Source organism: Venturia canescens, chromosome 7 (assembly GCF_019457755.1).
Source record: "Venturia canescens isolate UGA chromosome 7, ASM1945775v1, whole genome shotgun sequence".
NCBI lineage: Eukaryota > Metazoa > Arthropoda > Insecta > Hymenoptera > Ichneumonidae > Venturia > Venturia canescens.
In genome coordinates this window covers 17,642,429-17,665,481 of record NC_057427.1, presented here as the reverse complement: position 1 = coordinate 17,665,481, position 23,053 = coordinate 17,642,429, and the positions used below count along the sequence as shown (strand labels likewise).

Genomic DNA, 23,053 nt, shown 5'->3' with positions numbered 1-23,053 from the left:
GTCCTTGATGAAATATGTTTTGAGTTATGAAAATGACGCTCAGATTTTTATGATGACTCCCCTTTGTGAATAAATCTACAATGCTATTATTTGAGGCCTCACGCATTAAATCATCGATCACAATAAGTTTAGGACGCTGATCTGCTGAATAGTCACCAGATGGCGGTAATCCCTCGCGAAATTCGATTTTATTACCATACTCTGAATAAGCAGGTTGCCATTCAGAGTAATAAAAAAGTATTCGATCGAAACGAACGTCAGCCATTTCGTGAATGTATTTGAAAAAATTTTTTACGAAAAAAGTTTTGCCACAACCAGTAGGTCCGCAAATTATGGAGGTCCATGAATGTTTCCACCGCGGATCCATAATGAGAAATGATTGTCAAAATCGAATGCTCTATATTTATATTTGTTCACGTTCATAAAAACAAGAATAAAAAATGTTAATCTGAATGACTTTCTTAAAAAGTAACCTGATTTTTTTTCAATTAACTTTTGGAACAACAATCAGAATTATGTTAATAAACAATAATTATTACTCTTCGTTCATTATTATTTATACTAGCTATTTTTTTTTGGAAAAATCTCATAGTCTTCATTACCTTTTTGGAGTGTGAGAGATCGCCTCTTACCTTTTTCTTCTCAGCATAAAAATAATAAGGAAATAACAGACAGCCTTCTGAAGAATTCATTATTCAGACATGCTAAGAAATAATATCCGTCCTTCGGAAGAATTCACGATAACAACTGTAGCAAAGCCAGGTCTTTAAACCTCAGGTGTAAAATAGCGAGCCGCGAGATAATGTCCAGCCTTCGAAAGAATGCGAAGTGTCAGGTGTAATGGAGTAAGGCCTTTTTACCCACGATGCAAAATGAAGCCCTGTGGATGGTAGAGTAGAACAAGGCCTCTTTACCCTACACGCCAGAGCTAGACGCAAAATAATATTCATTTTGGAGAGAATGTGGAATTCCGTTCTGTCACCGCAAAAACTTTATCTTCTAAGATGGAAAAAGAAGGAAGGCGCAATTTATTTCCGTAAACATACATAAAAATGAAGTTCACCATTTTTATTAAACGTTATCACAGTATTTTTTTCATTACAAAACTGTACATAATTTTTCTTATTATAAAATTAAACAATAAAAATGAGAATACTAATCCCATTTTTTTTTCTTTTTTTTTACACCCTATATTAATATTTTATTACTCAATTCACATTCATACCGTTGTTCGAATAAAACCGTAGGGTAGGGTACAATATTCTCTATCCTGTTGACGTTTTACATTCACTGGGGCGCAAGACTTAGTTTCTTCGTGTGAAATTACATGATGGAACTCGGTACGTCTTATTGCATCGAATTTCAAAACGATTGGTGCACTCCTTTCTCCCGTCACAAATGAGCAAATCGTTTGATAATTTATTTGTTGACTATTTTGAAAGTTCAACGTGATACCTTTAACTTTACATACTTCTACAGTGGTACCATCAGGTTTACGCACAATAAAAGAATAGAATTTTGGTCCACCCGACACAAACGAAGTGATGTATGAACCATCTCCGTACGCACTTAACTCGTCAGTCAGATCTCCGAGAAATTGTCCGACAGGAGGCTGGTATTCATCCCTTCGTTCGTGACTTACATAAATGCACGAGTCGGTGTCACAATACAACACGCGACGACCAAGTCCCTCCAAATATTCATACAGTTTGAGCCGCGCCTGTGCTGTCGTGTATGCAGCAATTACAACATTAGCTGTAAGCGAAGGTCGAATAGCCTCATCAGCGTTTTTGTAATTTACGTACATAATTCTATGATTTACAGGTAAGATTCCTGTAATTTCAATTTCTGGACTTGTTAGTAAATCCATGAGCTCTGCACGCGTAGAAATAATCAAAGTATTAGTTTGATTTTCACGCTGTCCAAATTTTCCCCAAAAAGAATTGAGAGCGAGTTTGGCAAGCGAACGAAGACCCGGGTTGAAATCTGCATTTTTATAATCGTCGATGTATTGTTGCATCGCTTCAGGATTCCCAACACAATTCGATGGTGCTCCGCTGGCTTCTTGTTTGATTTTTAGGAAAGTATTTATATAATCTGCAAAAAGACCTCCGCTTTGAGTTAGAGGGTCGTAGCGCGTAATTTCGTACTGCCAAATTTCGTCTATGTGTAATACAGTATAGCCTAGTGAGATCGCTTTCCTCAATTCATCGACAACCCATGTACCGTTGAAAGCACGGTCTTCTGGATTTTCATGCTCGCAATTCCCATTTGTATCTAAATTTAGACAGCATGATTTACATAAAGCAAATAACAATTTTCCATGAGCTCGAAATGGTAAAACCGGAAAATACAAATCACGAGGGGGTAAAACGGTACACTTGACCAGGCCCTCAACACGCTCTAAAGAATTATTTTGTCCAATGAGAACGCGACACTCCTCACCGACGTACACTTTAGGATGACCTATCGGAAATTTTCCAGTTTTCCATACCCATGGATATAATGAACTGTAACGAGATTTTTCCCCGCAAAGGGTCCAACCTGTCCCTTCTCGACTCACCTGACCCGCTAACGGGTGGAGGCGTACCGGCGAGGTCGGGCTGGGCGCCAGGTACCAAGGTACCGTCGGAATACCGACTTATTTTTCGCCCTACCTCGCCAAATACGACCTTCCGAGCCACCCGACACAGGTGACCGAGGACGGTCCGGCTACTCAGCTCCAACTGAGGTACGAAGTGGTAGAGGGGCTGGCCCAAGGTGAGAGTAACAACACGAGGTAACATAAAAGGTCAAAAGAGGTACTCAACGCGTAGTTATTTCGACTTAAAATGCGGTTTATTAGTCGGAGGTAGTCGTGGCTCGCCCACAATAGTACAGGAAGTAATAACAAAATTGGGTCCAATCGAACTGATAAACAAAATAATAAAGTAACGAAATCGACCACCGAATCAGTTGTGCGCGAGGAAAGAAGTTCCACCAAAGAAAATTCGGAGTCGCCGCGGCGAGGTAGTCCAAATAGGATAGGTAAGCAGCGGCGCGTCGGGGCTTGCAGGCAACTTGACGCCTCCATTTACACAAAATTACTATGACAGAATGACGCAGGAATCGCACGCGAGAGAAATAAATCGCGATAAAGGAAGTATGGAATCACCGCTGCGAGGTAGTCCGAAACGGATAGGTAAGCAGCGGTGCGTCGTGGCTTGTAGGCAACTCGACGTCTCCATTTACAAACAAAAATTATAATGTAATGCTGTAGGAATCGCACGCGAAAGAAATAGAACACGATAGCGAAAGTATGGAATCACCGCTGCGAGGTAGTCCGAAACGGATAGGTAAGCAGCGGTGCGTCGTGGCGTGTAGGCAGCTTGACGAATTCCATTCACAAAGCAAAATATAATAACGCAATAATCGCGCCCGAACTAATCAAACCCGATAACGAAAAATATGGAATCACCGCTGCGAGGTAGTCCAGAATGGATAGGTAAGCAGCGGTGCGTCGTGGCGTGTAGGCAGCTTGACGAATTCCATTTACAAAGTAAGATATAATAACGCAATAATCGTACACGAAAGAATCAAACTCGATAAAGAAAAATATGGAATCACCGCTGCGAGGTAGTCCAGAATGGATAGGTAAGCAGCGGTGCGTCGTGGCGTGTAGGCAGCTTGACGAATTCCATTTACAAGGCAAAATATAATAACGCAATAATCGTACGCAAAATAATAAATCCCGACAAGGTAATAATGTTTCGCCAGGGATTCTCGACCACGGAAAATATAGAACATAATACGCCGGAGCATAAGATAACGAAATCGGCTTGGAGATAGCCCGCGCGGCGAGCGCGAAGTGCCAGAAAAAAGGTAAACACGCGAGGACGACGCTGGCCTTGAGCGCGCGCTGAGAGAGAGACTGAGGCGAACCCGATAGTTCGCAGTTACGCAGTTACGAAACTTTGAAATATTACGACGTAATATTGGCCGTAATATTCCACTAAAATTCTCATAATAAAACAACTAATAGGAATTAATGACTCGAAAAATAGCGCACAATAAGAAAAACAAAGCCGATTTGGATCGCAATTGTTCTCCTCCCGTGATTCCTCAAACTCTAAAAATTAATACCCACGTGGCGTGAACGCGAGACTGTCGCAAAAGAACACGGCATCGTGGTTCGCCAAACAAAATGACTAGTGCTACAAAGGGAACGCCAAAGAAATGATTAAAGAATCACGGGATCGAACGTAATAATGGAGAGAAAGAGGAACGAGCTCACCGAGAGTTCCTCCGAATCAGCCAAGAACAACCAGGTAATCCAAAGGGCACTTACACACGACTCACAGCACAGGATATCGATCGTAGACTGATGATCCCTCGCCTCGTTCGTAGGCAAGAGCTCCCGAATTCGCTCTATCCCCACCACTCATTACCCCCCACGAAGGGCCACGCGCCCGTGTCCCAGCACTGGATTGTTCTCTGTCTCTCCTATCCTCACGCCTCACGTGGTATTTCGGAGTTTTTCGCGTATTACGTTGGAATGTTATCCCCACTCTGATCCAGCGAACGAGGATCGATGCGGCTGATACGGTTCTCAAATCCCGCGCTCGAGTACAGGTCCTTCCAAATGATCGTTCCTTAGTCGCCTTCCTCTAGGGCCATTCGGCGTTCGTCTCCGGAAAGAGGGGAGGCCTCCCTCATGGATCCAAGCGTCCCTGAATCCACGGTGGGCCCACTCTTAAACCACCAGGAAATTCAGCACCTCCAACTCGGAAACGAACCCGAACCCCATTAGACGAGGCGCCGATTTGACTCGGACCGCGGTTCCCAAGGATACGATGGTGGGGTTGCAACTCTTGATTGCTACAGTAGGAGGACTAGCGGGCGGCCACCGACATTGGGCCTTTTTCCGGCGCTAGTCCTTGACACCCACTCTTAGATTTCGATGACTAAACCTGGAATACGGATCCGCACTCGAGCACGCGATTTAACCAAAAAAAGCTAGTTTTATGAACCGTGCTGAGACGCTTGCGCGTTTTCCCGCGCGAGGGCAACTACGTGGGGTGAAATGGGCCAAAATGCAATAAAACGGCAATGGTATAATTCAATTATTAGGCTCTAACTCTCTCAGTCTCCTCTCTCGACGGCCTCTCGACCACGTTCACACGTTTTCGCGGATTCCGCGGTGATATTAGATACTTTTCGCCGCGAAAACTAAATCACAAACGGTGAAATAAAACAAACGAAAATACTTCGCCTCTATGCCAGTTGAGTCTCCGATCGGTCCAGCCCCGTGAGTCGGCGTGCGTCGGTCAAGTAGGACCGTAAATCCGGTCCACTGGTCGACACGGAACCGTACGAGTGGCGTGGCTCAAATGTCACGTCACAGAACATACATCTACATATTTTATTTTTTCACTTTTACTTCGTACATATTTACAAAATTTTCCGTTCTTCCTCCAAAAAATGCTTCACGCGGCTCAAGCGGTTCTGAAATCACCATAGGGTGATTTTTCACAAATTCAGCCATTTCATCATTATTTTTCAACATAGCATCATATTCGCATTCCCATATTTCTCTTAGTAAAAATCCCTTCTCTTTAATTCGTGCTGATATCGTAACAGTACGCTCGTATCGCTGATCCATTGTATCATCACAACGCAATCGTTTGTCTCTATTTATACGAAAGCAACGTTTGCATCCATGCCAATAACAACCATGGAATTGCAAGACGTGACGAATATTGTTCTCCTCGTAATATCCGTCTACTGGAGGTAAGCCCAGGGGTAAACGCTGCTCTCGTGTGCGACCAGCGTGTGTGATAATAATACCTTTTTCTCGCTCGAGCCATACGAGCCACGAAACAGCTTTACGAGATTGTTTATCAGCCCATCGATAACCTCCAGGGGGTAATAGTGCAATTTTATCCGTTGGTAGGAAGTTTTTGCGATATACTAATGAACATGCTGATGCTATTGTACAACTTTCAGAAAACGGACAAACTTTACCGCATTGGATAAATAATTTACGAAAAGCTAAGCATGCTCGACGTAGCACTGTTACATCATCGCGACAATATCGCAAAAATTCCTCAGCAAAATTAAAAATATATCCAGAGTCACTCGTTTCTTGGTACCATGCCATGAACCGCTTACGTTCCGCAGTAAACATTTTGTCAGGAGAATAAAAGTGCAGAGCTGGTAACGACCCGATATATTTTTGATTTTCTGGAGTGTTGAGCAGATGAGGAAATGTACCTTTTGTCACAATATCATATAATCCGAATGCTTTGGGTAGCGCACTGACAAGGAAACATAGGGAGGTCGACCCCTCCGATTTTGATCTAATTTATATATGTTGTAGTACATCGAAAACTAAGAGACACGTATTTTTTCTTATCGGCCCATAAACGATTTAACGGGGTGAAAACAACCCCCGAAGATGGGCACCTCACGGGGTGGTTTCTCAGTTTTGCATATAAGCGCTTTATGTATTCGAATGAAACCAACGCTAAAATATTTATATTGATAAATCATCGAAAACGCGCCCAAGACTTTTTAGGGGAAAGGGTTTTTAAGGGGTGAACAACCTCTAATTCGAAAATTTTATTCTGTACCATAAAAACTATTCTTCCGATTCGAACGGTACCAACTGCATTTTGTAGAGGTCGAAAAATTAGTCGATACGTGTTTCGGGGTTTTTCGGAAGAATTCGCTTTTAAGGGGGTAAATCACCCCTTTCGTCGTAATACCTTATATCATTATAAAAACATTTTTATTCTTAATTATATTGTTGTACGGTAGCACAACCACTTATATATATTATTGGAATGTGTTCAAACTCAAAAATACATATTCAACTACCATCATAATACGTTAATATAGTTTTCAGATTATTATTAGTTTTTATAGTCCGTGCAGTAATGGTATTCATCAAAAAAGTGTTGTAAGCAAAGTAATTTCTTACACCACGAACATCTTATTATTGCCAATTTCTCACAACCTTGAATATCACATTGAGGTCTCGATGATTGTCCGAAAGAAAATTTGACAGGGTTGACAAATTCTTCAGTTTTATCGCTTGTAAACCCCTTTTGTACCAAGTATATCAAAACAAATTTTGATACCTTGGAGAAGATAACTGATTATGAGATAAAGATTGCAATTTGATTATATTATTTCTTAAAGGTAGTTTGAGATCATAATCGAGTAACAAGACAGCGTCTGAAAAATGTCGAACAAAATTCTTCCATATTCTGAATCCATATACATCGAGTGGTTGACTCCTTCCGGTTGTACCTTTTGGTATGATCATTGTTTTGATGCTTTTTCCAATCGGTGTAACCTGCCTGACTACTTGTGTGCAATGTCCACTCCATGAATCTATCAAAAGTATGCTTTTTGAACCGATGTTAGGGAAAAAGACCTTTTCCAGCCACATCTTAAGGTGATCTGCAAAATTCAAGATAACGTTTGTTTTAATTTTTCTTTGCATATGTAGGATTGACAGATTTTGAAACAATTTTTTTTTCTTATAGCTGAAAATACAAAAGAAGGTAGGGTATACAAATACCTGAAGTGAATTTTCCTGACTTGGAAGCAGTCAAAAAGATATTATTTGGTTTGAATAAGGTCGTCTCTATAATTGGTCCAAATGTTCCGGAAGGTTCTTTCAAAACAATGAAAAGTGGCGATAGTAATTTTCCCTCTGCAGATATTGTGGGCTGTATAGTGTAGCTATGAGTTGTCGAAGACACTGACTGCACAAGGCATTCGATTTGTTTTGTGCCTTCTACTGCCAATGTTCGTCCTGAATGCATTTCTAATTGAAACCCACTTTGGTCTGAATTGTATATGTTTTGTAAACCATATTGTTCAAGAAGAGATTTAATTTCATTAACGAAGTTATCTGCATCTCTTTGCAAATCTGCTCCTTCCTCTACAGTTTTTCGGGTTACAAATTTGTTAATTTTTCGAGATGTTATACGGTGAGCTTTCTTAAATTTCAACAACCACCAATCGGAAGCCTTGAACCGAACGTCTTCAAATCCCATCTCTTTTTGTGCTTGTAGGGCCCACCTCCGAAGATCCACATCATGAACAATTAAGCCGGCATCAACAGCACTCTTCATATTTTCCAATGTATATTGAGAAATGCGAGCTAGTTTTTCCATGTATGTTCCACCTTTGTTGAATTGATGAGCCCAACGTTTTAATTAACTTTTAGATGTCACTTTTTTGAATCGGTGTTTAACAGTGTCTATGCTTAAGTTCTTTTTCTTTCCGCTCCTCCAAAATTCAACTGCTCTTCTTTTATAATCATAGCTCAAATCTTCTTCATCGGCCGAACATGTATCGTATGGTGTTCCACGACTCCATTCCATCGCATTATCTTCTATAGGATTCGCCTCACACTCTTTATTAGGCTCTTGAAAATCTAAAGTATTTTCTTCAATATATTCCATTCCGGTAAAATCTTGCATACTTTGCAGTAAAAATATTTCGATATTTTCTTTCAATTCCCGCTCTTCATTATTGATTGGGCTTTCAGCAATGTTCATCGCTTCAAACGTGATCAATAAAAGTCGTATAACATTTAATGGATTTACAATCATTTTGTATTACGCGTGCAATAGCGGTGTATATTTCACTTGAATATCCCGTGACGAACTGATATTTGTCTCCAAAAATTGCTTTGAGGAATATGAAAATATACGCAACACCCAAGCCAGATGAGCACGCTTGGCAGAACGATAAACAAGGAGACCGATGGCACAAGGCTACAACCTACGCATAACTATAACTACGCACATATCTATTTTCCGAATAACAGTCATATCACGATAAAATCACGATTAAGAAACTTTGGAGTTTGATAATCGGCGATGGATATCAAGGCCGTGATATTTTTATTCCGTTGTACTCTGATGTATCATTTAAGAGTATGGATCAGTCGACTAACCTCACTTGGAATTTTTGAAATTGGAATTCTCTGACACGGTTTGATCGATTAAAAAAAGGCTCTGTCAGCCTACGCAGAACGATGGCAAAAATCGACTGACAGAGCCTTTTTTTAATCGGTCAAACTGTGTCAAAGAATTTCGATTTCGAAATTTGCAGCTATCTCTCTCGCACTCACGGTTGCGATATACCGACTGATCCATCCTCTTTATATAAATTTACAGAGCGTAGCATGGAGTGTTCACATCATTTAATATGGATATACATACTATACTTTATAATTAAATCTAATTTTCTATATTTTTCTGAACGGGGCTCTGCGGCAGGAATTCCTTTTGAATGTACAACATTCTATGGTCTATAGCTTATCACATTTAAATCTATGCTTTATTTCCTTCATAATAAATAAATCGTAACTCACGAAGGGGCGATGTGGAAATTATCGATACGGGGATGATCTCGCGTAGAAATATGGTCAAAGGTGAACTTATTTTCGAGTTTGAAGACATTCCCATAATATATATAAGTGGTTGGGCTACCGTACAACAATATAATTGAGAATAAAAATGTTTTTATAATGATATAAGGTATTACGACGAAAGGGGTGATTTACCCCCTTAAAAGCGAATTTTTCCGAAAAACCCCGAAACACGTATCGATTAATTTTTCGACCTCTACAAAATGCAGTTGGTACCGTTCGAATCGGAAGAATAGTTTTTATGGTACAGAATAAAATTTTCGAATTAGAGGTTGTTCACCCCTTAAAAACCCTTTCCCCTAAAAAGTCTTGGGCGCGTTTTCGATGATTTATCAATATAAATATTTTAGCGTTGGTTTCATTCGAATACATAAAGCGCTTATATGCAAAACTGAGAAACCACCCCGTGAGGTGCCCATCTTCGGGGGTTGTTTTCACCCCGTTAAACCGTTTATGGGCCGATAAGAAAAAATACGTGTCTCTTAGTTTTCGATGTACTATAACATATATAAATTAGATCAAAATCGGAGGGGTCGACCTCCCTATGTTTCCTTGTCAGTCTCGGCCGAGGGCGTGTTAGGGTCGCCCTTACCTTTTGGGATAAGGACGAGCCTTGCCTCTTTCCACCGATCGCTGAACGTTCCTGTCATCAAGCACGTGTTGTACAGGTCGAGAAGTATCTCCGGCCGTAGGCGAGCCACGAGCCGGAGGATCTCCTCCGGTACTCCGTCTGGTCCCAGCGCCTTGCCAGTCTTCATCGCACTCGTTGCTCTGGTGAGCTCCTCAGCGGTAAAGACGGGGGGTGCCGGCACGTCAACGTCGTCCATCACGTTCATCTGAATCGGGTGCGTCGGAAACAATCCGTCAACAATCCGTTCTGCTGTTTCGGCGTCTTTGAGTTCTGGCGGAACTCGGACCCTTAGTTTGCCGGTCACAATCTTGTAACCGGTTCCTGAGGGATCCTTGTTCACATCCTCGCACAGCTTCCTCCAGCATCGCGTTTTACTGCCCCGTATTGCTTTCGTCAGCGTCTTCTGTGCTGTTTTGTAAATGGCCTGGAGGTTTTCCCTTTCGGGTCCGCCCCCAGCCCTCGTCACTCGTCGCCGATTTGCCAGGCATATCCTGCGCAATTCGGCTATCTCGTCCGTCCACCAGTATTGTGGTCGTCTTTTTTGTATCTGTCGTCGTTTCGGCATTGTGCTGTTGCACAAACTGTCTATTAATTTGGCCGTCTCGTCTGTCAGTTATTCCGCCCTTCGCGGCTACTCAGCTCGGGGGGAATTTTCGTCACGGGAGCTGGTGCTGCCATCAGCTCCTCAGAAAATCTTCGTCCATCGAGTTTGTCAAGGTTCCACCGCGAGGGTTGGTGGGCTCTCTTTCATCTCGTTTCTGTCCGTCCCGCCACTTCGAAGGCGATGTACTGGTGATCACTGGCTGTGTAGTCCTCGATCACCCGCCATACCCTCAGCCCTGGCAGGATTCTGTCCGACGTCATCGTCACGTCAGGGATGGAGTCTCCAAACCCTGGTCGTCTGTACGTCAGCGTCTGTCCCGTATTGACCACCGCTAGGTCCAGCCTTGCGGCCATCTCTAGTAGTAGTCGTCCGCGTCGGTTCGTTTCGGTCATTCCTCACTCGATCGCCCTCGCGTTGAAATTCCCCGCAAGGATGACATCCCCGGACAGGACCCTGATCCCGTCTTTTAGGAGTGCCACCTTCCTTTCAAACTCCGCCACAGTGCAGTTGGGTGTCAAGTAGACGCTGACATAAGTGACAGCGCCGACTCTAGCCCAGACGTAATCGTCCCCGACACCGCGGTCAGAGACTCGGGATTGGGTGGCACCCTTTGCCCAGATAGCGGTAGTCTCTGTCTTGTTCGTGATGTATGTCTGGATCATCCTTCTTCTGTATGGTTCACACAGGATAAGGATGTCCGCGTCATGTTCGTCGGCTATCTGTGGTAGGAGCATGTCTGTGGTCCTACTTCGGTTCAGGTTTCCCTGAACTATTCTGCCCGTCTTCCGGCCTGTCTCCTGCACTCCTCCAGCGCGGCCCGAAACATGGCGCACCTGCCGGTTCCGGCGAGGTATGCTACGTCCTTGTGCCCGGCCTCGGAGCACTGTGGACAGACCGGTTTGTTCTTACAATCCGTTGCGTGATGTCCGGATGCGCCGCACTTGCGGCAGCATTTCGTCCTGTCCGTGCCTTTGCATTCGGCCTTCACATGACCGAAGCCCAGGCACCTGTAACATTTCGTCACCGTCAGTCGTTTCCGAACGCGGCAATGCACCCAGCCAATTCCGATCCGGCCGCGCCGAAGCAGAACATCGGTTTTCCGCGAATCGAGTTCGCAGACCGCCATGTACCGTTCAGCGTGGTTCGGACCGAAAATATGGACCGGAAAGTTCACGTCTCGTCCAGTCTCTCGTCTGAGCGCGTCCGTCACGTCGTCCGGGGTCGCAACACAGTCCAGGTCCATGATCTCCAATTGAGTTTTGGAGGTCACGGCCCTAACACTGCCCGCTTCCCCGATCACGTCTTGGATCTGTTGTCCAAACACATCGCGTCCGTCCGGCTTGTCTGTGTCTACTTGAAACTTCGACAGACACAGGCCGTTCTTTGTCTTCCTCAGGGTCGTCACCTGCACGTGACTCTCCTTCGGATCGATCGTCGTCCGTATTTTGCGTACTATGTCGGAGTACGTCGTGTCCGTGCCCGGTTTGACCAGAACGACCAATCCCCTTTTCCGGGGGGCCGGTCCGCTCCGGTCAGGTCGGGTTTTTGCTTCCGTTTTCTTTTTTGTTTTGTCTTTGTCTTTCTTTGTAACGGTCTGCCAGTATGTGGGCGGTCCCATCGTCGGAGGCCTCTTTTGGGAGGACTCCGGCGTGGATCCGGTCGACGAGCGTTTCTATTTCGTCTGTAGTGTCTCTTCGTTATTGTTCGTCTTTGTCCTTGCGTTGTTACTGTCGGGGAGATGTCCTCCCGAAGCTGCGTCTATCCACGTGTCCACAGTCTCGAGAATTGTCTTAATTCCCGTCTTCACTGTCATATTCATGTTTTTCTGTACGTTTGCTGCTTCGGCCATTTTTGTCATCGTCTCGTGTATAAGCCGAAGCAGTTCAGTCAGGTCTCGTTTGTCGTTTGTCGTCGCGAGTGTTTGTACTGTCGTTTGTATTTGGTTGCCAACGGCAGAGGCGTAGCTCGCCACGCTGCTGTCGCTTGACACACTGTTTGTCCTTTTTCGTCTGGGTAAGTTCAGTAGGGCTCTGTTCGTCTCGTTGTTTCGTGTCGTCCTCCTCGGGTACGTTACGTTTTGGCGCGGCCGTTTTGGCGCCGCCGTTTGGGCGCGAGGATGTTTTGGCGCGGGGACGTTTTGGCGCCAGAACGGGTTTTGGTACTAACGAATATGTTCAGCAAATTTTATTAAATTCTTATCATTTCGAAATTTGTAACGTATTTAACATGGTTTAGCATGGCAACATTGTATCGTCGCTATCCACCCTCCTTAAAATACTATGACGAAATAATCGAAAAATTGATTCATGGAAAAAATTGTACTGAGAACATTACCCAAGAAAAAGAGACTTGATTTGAAAGACTTGGAAAAGGAAAAAAAGAGATAATATTTGATAAATTGATGATCAATTTGAAATTTTAATAGTCATTCTTGGGGGGTTCCGCCCCCCCAACCCCCCGCTGGGGCCTCTGCCCCCCGATCCCCGCGGGAGGCTTCGCCCCCTGCGACCCCCATCGCCCACGTTCAAATCCTATACGGGTATTTATCATACAACAAAATATGGGGGTGGGCTTAAATGAGACCCGATTTCGTTATTACGCGAGGACCAAAATCGTCTCGTGCAAGAATGTCCTCGCGCCGAAACATCTCCGCGCCCAAACGGCGGCGCCAAAATGTCCTCGCGCCCAAACGTCCGAGTGCCCAAACGGCTCGCGCCAAAACGGCCACGCCAAAACGTACTGCTCCCTCCTCCTCTTCACAGTGCACAAATTGCGACCCTCAGAATCCATGCCGCTGCCCGTGGCCACCGGGGCTTTCACCCGATCGGAAGCGGGGGTGGATTCCCCCTGAGAAGGGGTTACCACCTGAAGTATTTCATTGTTTTTATTGTGCATTTCCATGTTTGTCCCATGGTGCTACAGGTCCCTCGTGGTCGCGATTCCACGAACCGCGCTGGGACCACGCACGGCCCCTGAGTTCCTCCCCCTTCCCTGTGTGTTCAGTGTTCCCCCCTGCAATGTGTGCGCGAGTATGAGTGCCCGTAATGACAAACCGGGCTTCATTCACAGGGAGAGCCCGTTTATAGTAAAAAAGTGTTACAATTATTGTAATTCAAAATTTTTTATAAAATCACTTATTTTTATTGTTTCGTGCTTGGTTTTCATACCGTTCGTTTAAAGCTATGTAACTCAAAACTCACACACGCTTTACTGAGATGTATATATTTCATAAACTGGTAGTGAGAAAAAGAGAGAAAGAAAAAATATGTTCGAAATTTCTGTCACTTGCTCTTATAGAGCTTCTATCAATATTCGTGTAAAGCAGACTAACGCACTAACGCTACGTAAATGAGAGAAAGAGAGAAAGAAAAATGTGCGTGCGCATCACTCTCTCTCTCTCTCTCTCTCTCTGAATGAAGCGAGAGATAGAACACGCCCGCGATCCACCGCTTATATCGGACCTCGGGCCTTTGTATTGCCCACCAGTACGGTCGCCGCGTCGCGATGTATTTCGAGGTTATGTTCGGGTTCGAGTCGATTCGGATTGTTCGGGGAAGCGTTACGCTACAAAATATATATATCGCTATCGCACTCGCCCGCTGGGCGATGAAGAGAAGGGGTAACCGCGTTTAGCACAGCCTGTAACGTCACAGTGAGACAAATGTAACGCTCTGATAATAGAGCGCGAGGAAGATTTCGAGAAATTCATCATAACTCACCATTGGCTGAACCGATTTAGTTGCAACAAGAAGCAATCGGAAGATAAAAATCGAAAAAATCTGTACAATAATTAAGGTTTTCGGTCGAGCCGTTTTAACGTGAGAACGATTTAAAATCGTTGTAACGTTATAAAACCAGCATATTCGCGTATAGTAGAATGCGGTAGGCTTCGCGCTGGCTGTTTCTTTTCTTTTAATACTTGGCGTCGAGATGCTACCGTGTCTCTTGGTTTTTCTATCATTGTACATCGGATGTCGAGTCAGATTCGATTTGGTACTTTTTCCGTCAAACAGTGAAAGTTCGTATCCGTATTGCGGAAGAAATTATCTGTCGCCTAAATCTGGTCTGGGTTATACAGTATTATTGTGTTTTTTCAACTCCTTTCCAATTGTTATAAATAAAATATATAAAATGAACCTTTACTCAAAGACTGCAATTATAATCTATACCTTTTTTGTATTTTCAGGTCAGTACTATTGTGCTCCGTGCAATCGTTCCTTCCACACAGAGAATTCTTTCGTGTATCACATCGAAAGTAAAAAACACAAAACTCAAACAAATCCAAAGCAGACAACGCCACCACTTGTCTTCAATAAACAAACGACTGCTTCATCCAAATGATGTTGGCATTAAGAAACATCACACGCAATGCAATGAATGTTGTCATGTTGCGCATTATTGTCCATCATCACCATCATCATATTCATCACCAATATTGTTGTTGTTACTGTTATTTCACTCATATTGTCAGTCATGTATATTATTAATAGAGTTTCAAGGGTAAAATTAAATTTCCGTTGATGTACGTGATGGAACTTAAAAGTCAATTACACCTTATATAAATACTTTATTGAATTAAATAGAGAAAAATGTCGTTTGCATCGTTGATTTTTTCACAGGATCAAAGTGTTAAACCATCATTTTAGAGCAAACGAACGAAAATATCATTCTTACCGTACTGCCAATATTTTATTTAAAATCGCTAAGTAATGAAAATTTAAGAGAATTCGTTTGCAATAAGGAATTTCGCACTGCATGGTAATTGAACGAATATTAGATTGAACGATATAGTTAGAGGGTTATCTCCGGTTATCGTCAGAAAGGCTGTAGTGAAGTACATTAGGGTGATGCAAAAAAAAATCGATATTTTTTTTCTCGGAGCTCCAACGAAAATCGTTAGTACATAAAGAAAAGTAATTTTTCCAAAATTTCAGATTTAAAAAAAATTTTTTTGAGGGTGCATCAAGCCACTTTACGATATTTTTCAGTTTTTTTTCCTAAAAACCGCGAAACAAAAATTTTTTTCTTGTTCTCATAGCAGAAAATGTTAGTGCTCCATGGAATTATAAATCTAATAAAGATTTTTCACTCTCAGAGAAAATTTCAAGACTACCTCGCATAATTTATTTCTTCTTTTCTGTATATTTAGCTATAAATTATGAGATTAAAAAACGTTTAGCTACAAAAAACTATTCTTCTCATCTTTCCAAAAGAAGGGGTGAAAGTATTTTGCAAAAACAGTTTTTCAAAATTTTATCGAATAGAAATATTCTACTTCAAAGTCTGGTATTTCACCGGAGAAGACGTGTTGTGCCCGCGAAAACTGTCTCGTAGGGACGAGTGATCGTGGAAGGGCAATTTAAGAGGTCATTGCCAAATGAGTTAAACTCCAGCTTAATACTTTAAAACAAGTTAACGATAAATTTATTAAGAGTAAGAGTTACAAAGTCGAGATGTGATTGCCTCGAGACCAATGACTGTTAGTTAATTCGGTAATTAGTTGTTGACAATCGCTGAATGGTGATCCGGGCTTTTGTCTTGTCTTTATATAGGTTGTAACGCTTTTTCCCAGATCAAGCGCCAAATTAAATTATTCCTCTCGATGTTGGGCGCCAGTCGAGGATTTCTTCTCCACAGAATTTTTTGTTAAACGAACAAAGGAAATAATTTCGAAAATCGACCAGATTAGCAGAGTTTTCAATATTCTTAGTAAAGGAGCGGGAGCTTTCTGGAGGAAATGAATAACGAAAGTGTAAGAGCTGAGGATTACAAAATTAGATTTATTGTAATAAAAAATTGAAGCAAGTGTAATGTTAAATATTTTCTCAAAAGTTTCGGTCAGTAGTTCCGTCAATATAAAATTTTGTTAACAACTTTTGTCTCCGTTAAATATTCGCACTAGGACATAATTCATACTATAGTAATTCACAATTTAATAAAACGAAAGTAAATTTCGCATACGAAATGACGATAAACAAGTTCTCGGTGACAGAACACAAAAATACGATAATTCTTAACATAAGACGCTGATCCGGATGAAATTTCAATATTACGAATTCCTCTCGGCAATTCTATTAATTTCACAACGATAATAAAAATACAATTGATGATGGAAAAATAATTTAAAAAGGACGTTAGAATTTAATTCGCTCGTGCGACAAAGTAACCAATCGATATCGTTCAATTATTCGATATTTCACCGATTTACAAATTTGCGCGCAAAGTAAAACAAAACAAGACTAAAGTATGAACGAGAAAACGGCTGATCGCAATGATTTCAGAAATCGTATCTCTGGAAATTATCCTCGGAATTATACTTCGACTTCGGAGCGTTGGCTTCTTGAAGGTAAAATTTGAGGCTCAAGAGAATACGTCCTTCCTCGTTGTGGTCCGCATTTCAAGTAACGAGATCGATTCGAAATTTCGTAACACGGTTTCTTGAGACCTAACCCCCTCACCCTTAGCCTCCTCGTTTCATCCCCCTTCTAATAATTTCATCGAGAATCTTTGAGATGGATTCGGATAATAATAAAATTAGCCGTTCGAGAATATTCGATGTTGACAGTTTTCGGCGTTGGATCTCGATGCTGTAGACGCACCGCGAGTTCGACGGTTCAGGGTGAGGGCTTCGAGTTAGCGTCCCACCGCTCGATGTTTTGAAACTCGTACTCGATGACCAACGAAATCTACGATGAAATGACGGATGATCTTCTGCTTTCGAACTGTCCAATTTCTCTGCTCTCGATTCTTCTTTAAAGGCTCATCGCTCGTTCATAAAAATATTTAAATTGGAACACAAAAAATTAAAATAAAGTTTACAAAAATGGTTACGTTATCGCCTGAGACTTTTCGATATTATTCGTTCGAGAAGAATTCACACACAACGTCGAAAGACGCATTCCCCTGAGCCATTTCGGTCGAATTAAACATTTTTAGTGACGAGCAAAATTGCCACATCACAAGGTTCATTCAAACGCCCTGGTTTGCGCTTTTTATGATTCCTTTTCAAGTGAATAATTTTGAAATGCATCGTTATATGCTTCTATAGAACGCAATTCCTGAGCTGATGAGCTAGCGCTCGATAGTCGAGAATCGTGGTTTAGCAACGTTAGCAGTTTAGCAGTTAATAATTAAGAAATTGGAGCAATTAGTAGTTTATTTTAAATATTTTGACTGAATTTTAACGAAAAAGTAATGTAGGATCATGAATGCAAAATCGCAACAAATTTTAGTTCTAAACTGTTTGTTTACATTCAAAAACTGTTTGAGTTTATAGAGGAAGGCAACTTTGTACAGTAGACCTATTTCGATCTTGTTAATTCAATTTTTATTTTAAATCTGCAAAAATTACAAGACCAATTTTGGAAGTTTGATAAAAAATATTTGTGGGTTTGCACCCGTCGGTCTCCATTTTTTACTACTAATTACTTACTACAAAATTACTAAATAATTTTACTAATTTTTATAACGCATGAGAAAACTTGAAAATTCCCAAATTTTATCCTTTCCTGCAGTGAAATATGAGACTTTGAAATGAGAAATTTGGATTTGGCAAAACACAGCTTTATTTGGCACGTTGTCATTATTATACGATGTCCTGGCAAATTTTCGCGCATAAAAATATTTATCCCAAAACTTCCCCTAGGGGAAAAAAAGGTTGGGACAAATACATTGATGGTCCCTTGTTTCCTGATCATATCACGAAAAGTGTAAAAAATATTCCATAAAAAAAATTATAAAACCAAGTGTAAATAATTTCAACAGAACAATTCGAAAAAAATTTCACACCGATGCCTCATTCTTTTTATCTTATTCTAAAAGCTTAATCAATTGATAAAAAATTCCATCTCAGTTACATGTAGCATTAAAATTTATGATATCGATTCAAGGCCAAGTATTTAAGGGGAATTCGGAATATTCATTCTTATGGGGGAACCATCAGGAACTTGAGAGAGTTCTAATGAATCAAAAAAGTTACTATTTGAGTTACGTACAGCCCTAAAATTTATGATATCAATTGGAGGACAAGCGTTTTATTAGCAATTCCGAGTTTGAATAAAATTGTTCCATGGAGCGTTTAAACAAATAAAAAAAATCACATCAAAGGTATTGCTACTCTATGGTGGCAGAGATTTAGAAGATAATCGATTCTTCTCAGACTTTTAGCATCCTCTGGTATTATTGACAATATCCGACGTCGATATTGGATCGGTACAAATTATGTTTAAATATGTATTAAAAGTACTTGTCTGGCCCATCACTTTTCATTTAAATTTTTCATTCAAATAAAAATCTAAAATAAAATAATGAAATTGTACGGCAGAATCCGTTTGAAAATTTACAGAAATACGATTTATTATCCGTTTAATGTTTTCAATAAAAGTATAGGCAACGAATTCAGACGTACATAGAAGAGTAGTCCATAAGAATCTTATGTGCCGACTTTAGTGGGGACATGTCCCCAGCGTTAGTTCTGAAATGCGCCGGCGCTAGTGGCGCGTTTCACTCTCGCTCTCACTTCCTTCCGTAGGCTTATACGCTGGGGACATCATGGCATCCTTTTTGCTCTTATAGCTGCTATGGCACTGGGAACACATGCGGTCGCTCGAGCGCTCCCGCGCTAGCCGGGGACACGCTCGCTCTCTCTCACACCTTCTTGGTTCGCTAGCTCTTTCTCTTTGTTCCTCTAGCGCCCGTTTCCTCAAGCCCTTTCATTCTCTTGCCACGAGTAACAATAGATTCGAGTGACAGTTTACTTTATACGAGGTCATCGGGCCATTTAACTTTTTTGTATTGAAATTAATCATCGAAATGCCAGCTAATAGTTTATGTGCCTATGAAGGATGTACAAATTCGAAGCGAAAGAATCAGGATTTAACATTCCATCGTTTTCCTAAGCATGATCATCCGTAAGTCTTCTTTTATTTTTACCGTATATTATGAAACATTGTATGAACGATTGATTATCGGATGGAAAATAAAGTAGGATTTGTTCAAAATCGTTTGAAGAAGCCTCAAAATAATATCATCGTAATCCACTTCCTACAATAATTCATAATAACGTGTTTAGGCATTCTACAATTGTTGGTTATTAATAGAAATAAACAATGTTGTTTGATAATAATTAGTGTCGATGGTTTAAATCAACCTCGAAAACTAATAATTATCTCATTTTGTGTTTTTGACAGGAAAATTATTCTAATGAAGGAAAAATTTTCGATTAATAAGCTCTAAATATTAAGCCTTCTCAAAACTTAAATAGCAATTCACATGCATAAGTCTCAGAAGGTTAGTATAGCCGCAGGAGCAACGTCAGTGGCTGGCGTGGCAGTGGTCGAGGGTTCGAATCCCCGACTCAAATGTATTTTTTTTTCCCTAATTCGTTAACCCATTAACGCTCAAGCGTCCCGATTTTTTACCAAACTTTCAACGCGATTAGTTTTTATGTTATCGGCGTTGAAAAAATTTTGTTTTCAGATATATCGACGTAGAATTTCATGTTCTTTCAGAATATTGGCTCAAAATTCCGATTTAACATGAAGAAAAAAAAATATGGCTGATTCAAACGTGAAAAACGTGAACAATTCGGAAAAAAAAACTTTTTTTCTATTTTTTGTTGCAATATTACCGCAAAGAATTCATACTGTATTCATGATCAGAGATGATCGCGATATAGTTACAGTTTAACAGGAAATTTTATGTGATTATTGAATCACTCCTTTTTACAATATGACGGCAAGAACGTAAATATTCTACAAAAATAAGCTAATTTTTTTCTCGGAAATTATTGAGTTTAGCACAAATTATCTGCGAACAAGAATATCTTAGAATTGGTCAAAGAATATCCTCAATTTCTTTTTCAATTATTTGAGGTGGTTTTTGGTTTTCCAAAATATCAAAAAAATTGTAATTGCTAATTATTTTTTTTTCTTAAAAAATTTTATAATATTCTTTGACCAATTCTAAGATATTCTTGTTCGCAGATAATTTGTGCTAAACTTAATAATTTCCGAGAAAAAAATAGCTTATTTTTGTAGAATATTTACGTTCTTGCCGTCATATTGTATAAAGGAGTGATTCAATAATTACATAAAAATTTCCTGTTAAACTGTAACTATCGCGATCATCTCTGATCATGAATACAGTATGAATTTTTTACGGTAACTAGGGTATATTAGCGCGCGCTTAAGCGCGCGTATAGGGGTTTATTAGCGCTGCTGCGCCCAAGGAAAGCTTATAACCACTCGCGTATACACCACTGCCAAATTGATAGTAAACATGAAACTGACAGCAAGACTCCGAATTTGAAAGCCCCAGCGACCAATCACAGTACGAATAAAGTGACAACAATGCCCCTCGTTGGTGACCAACTTCGGACGTTACTCACCAACTTTTTAGAAGTGGAACTCGTGGACCGGTCAATGTAAGATAATTCCCACAACAGGTTTTTGTAGAAAATCGAGTGCTCTATAAAAAAGGTCTCTTGCCACTTTTTCAGCGAAACTGTTAGATTTATCACGATACGTTATAGGAACTTTTTTGAAGATCACGTCATTCTTACAAAAATTATCTCATAAAAAAATTCAGATTGTCATAAATTAATAATTTACTGTATTCCGAATTCATTGTTTGGAGGGGAATGACTTTTTTCATTGAGTGGGGTCATCTTGACAGCATGCATTATTGAAAATCTGCAAGCGTACATATAGAAATGAATAAACAAACTTCAAAAAGTAAAAAAGGCACGCCAAGTATTAAAAGGTCGTGACCGTCGTTTTAAATGATTTTCTATATTCGCATTGGCAATAAATAAGTTTTAAAAAATGTTTAACTGTGAAAAAATATGAGATCTATTGTAACATATACAGTGAATGAATTACGTTTCCTGTAGGAATTCTGAATTTTGGAAATAAAAAAAAATGAGATCATTTTCTAACGTAGCCAAGTACAGTGAATGAATTAAGGTTCTTGTGGAATTCATTCGTGTACACTTTTAGCCCTAATCCCTCACTTATTCAGAAAAATTTTCCAGCAAACGTCACAGAGCAACAAAGGTTTCTCGAATGATTCTGCAATTATTAAGAGATTATCATCTGTTTTTATGCTAGCTCGGATTATAAACTTAAAACAGTTTACGTGTACAAGTGCATGCATTGTATCTATATGATGAACTGCACAAATTCATTTTCAACATTACACACAAGCTTGGCGTGCATGGTTTTCAATCGGAAGCTCGGGAAGATACAATTGTTCAAATTTACTATGAAAACAATAATTAACCCTAGAACGCATGACTGGGGTGTGAGCACACCCCACGCGAACTTCAAACTACGCTCCCGTCCTAACAAGCGACATTATCGACTGATTATCGACGGATTTTTTTATATATAAATTCAATTGAAATTAGTTTTATCGTACATCATTCTTTTCGTTATAAAAAAACGAAGAAAATAGTGTAGGATAAAGTCAGTTTAGCATCGTAGGACCGGATTTATAAGCAGAAAAAGAGTGGGGTGCGTTCAAACCCCGGTCATGAGGTTGAGGGTATGAAAAAAGGCACATGAGGTGTAGGGTTAATTAGAATTGTATGAACGAGTGTGAAAAAAACCGATCCCCCAATAAAATAAGAGGGGCCCTGTTATATAATGATTTGGTAAACAATACAGATGGGTGAAATTTGTGGATAAAATTGAACAATTAAACGAACGGATAAAGAAATGAAATCAATCAATCCCTTTATATGCCTTTATCTTGTACGGATAGATACGGCCATTCTTTCATGCCCATACGCATTTTAATTTATCCACGCGTCACTTTCACTCGTTTGTCCGTACACTCTTTTTTTTACCAAATGGGCAGATGATTGGATGAATTACACAAGTATTGAAATGGATGAACAAAGAAGTAAGCTGTGTAAACATTGATTTGAGAAAAGAAAACGCGTTGAATACGAAACATTTGGAGTAATGAATTTATCAGTCAAACTAGTCAAGAATAGATATTTTTCTTTGTGTACACAGCGCGGGATCTCACGTCGAACTACTCAATAAAATAGTTAAATGGAAAAGGGATGGCAAATTAAAAAACAATTACATGAGAAGATCATCAAGTTTTCTTCAAATATATGGACGGATGAGGCATTCCTTCGCCGAGCTTCCGATTGAAAACCATGCACGCCAAGCTTGTGTGTAATGTTGAAAATGAATTTGTGCAGTTCATCATATAGATACAATGCATGCACTTGTACACGTAAACTGTTTTAAGTTTATAATCCGAGCTAGCATAAAAACAGATGATAATCTCTTAATAATTGCAGAATCATTCGAGAAACCTTTGTTGCTCTGTGACGTTTGCTGGAAAATTTTTCTGAATAAGTGAGGGATTA

General features: G+C 40.5%; 1 protein-coding gene across 2 annotated transcripts in view; it reads left to right on the top strand.

The window, feature by feature from the left end:
* Positions 1-15,193, top strand: part of LOC122413116 (zinc finger protein 346) — a 163,151-nt gene extending 147,958 nt beyond the window's left edge. For both annotated transcript variants that reach the window (XM_043423248.1, XM_043423249.1), the window contains exon 9: positions 14,855-15,193. In XM_043423248.1, coding sequence (XP_043279183.1) covers positions 14,855-15,009 — 155 coding nt within the window. In that variant the 3' untranslated portion in view covers positions 15,010-15,193. The remainder of the gene's footprint in view (positions 1-14,854) is intronic.
* The last annotated feature ends 7,860 nt before the right edge of the window (positions 15,194-23,053 follow it).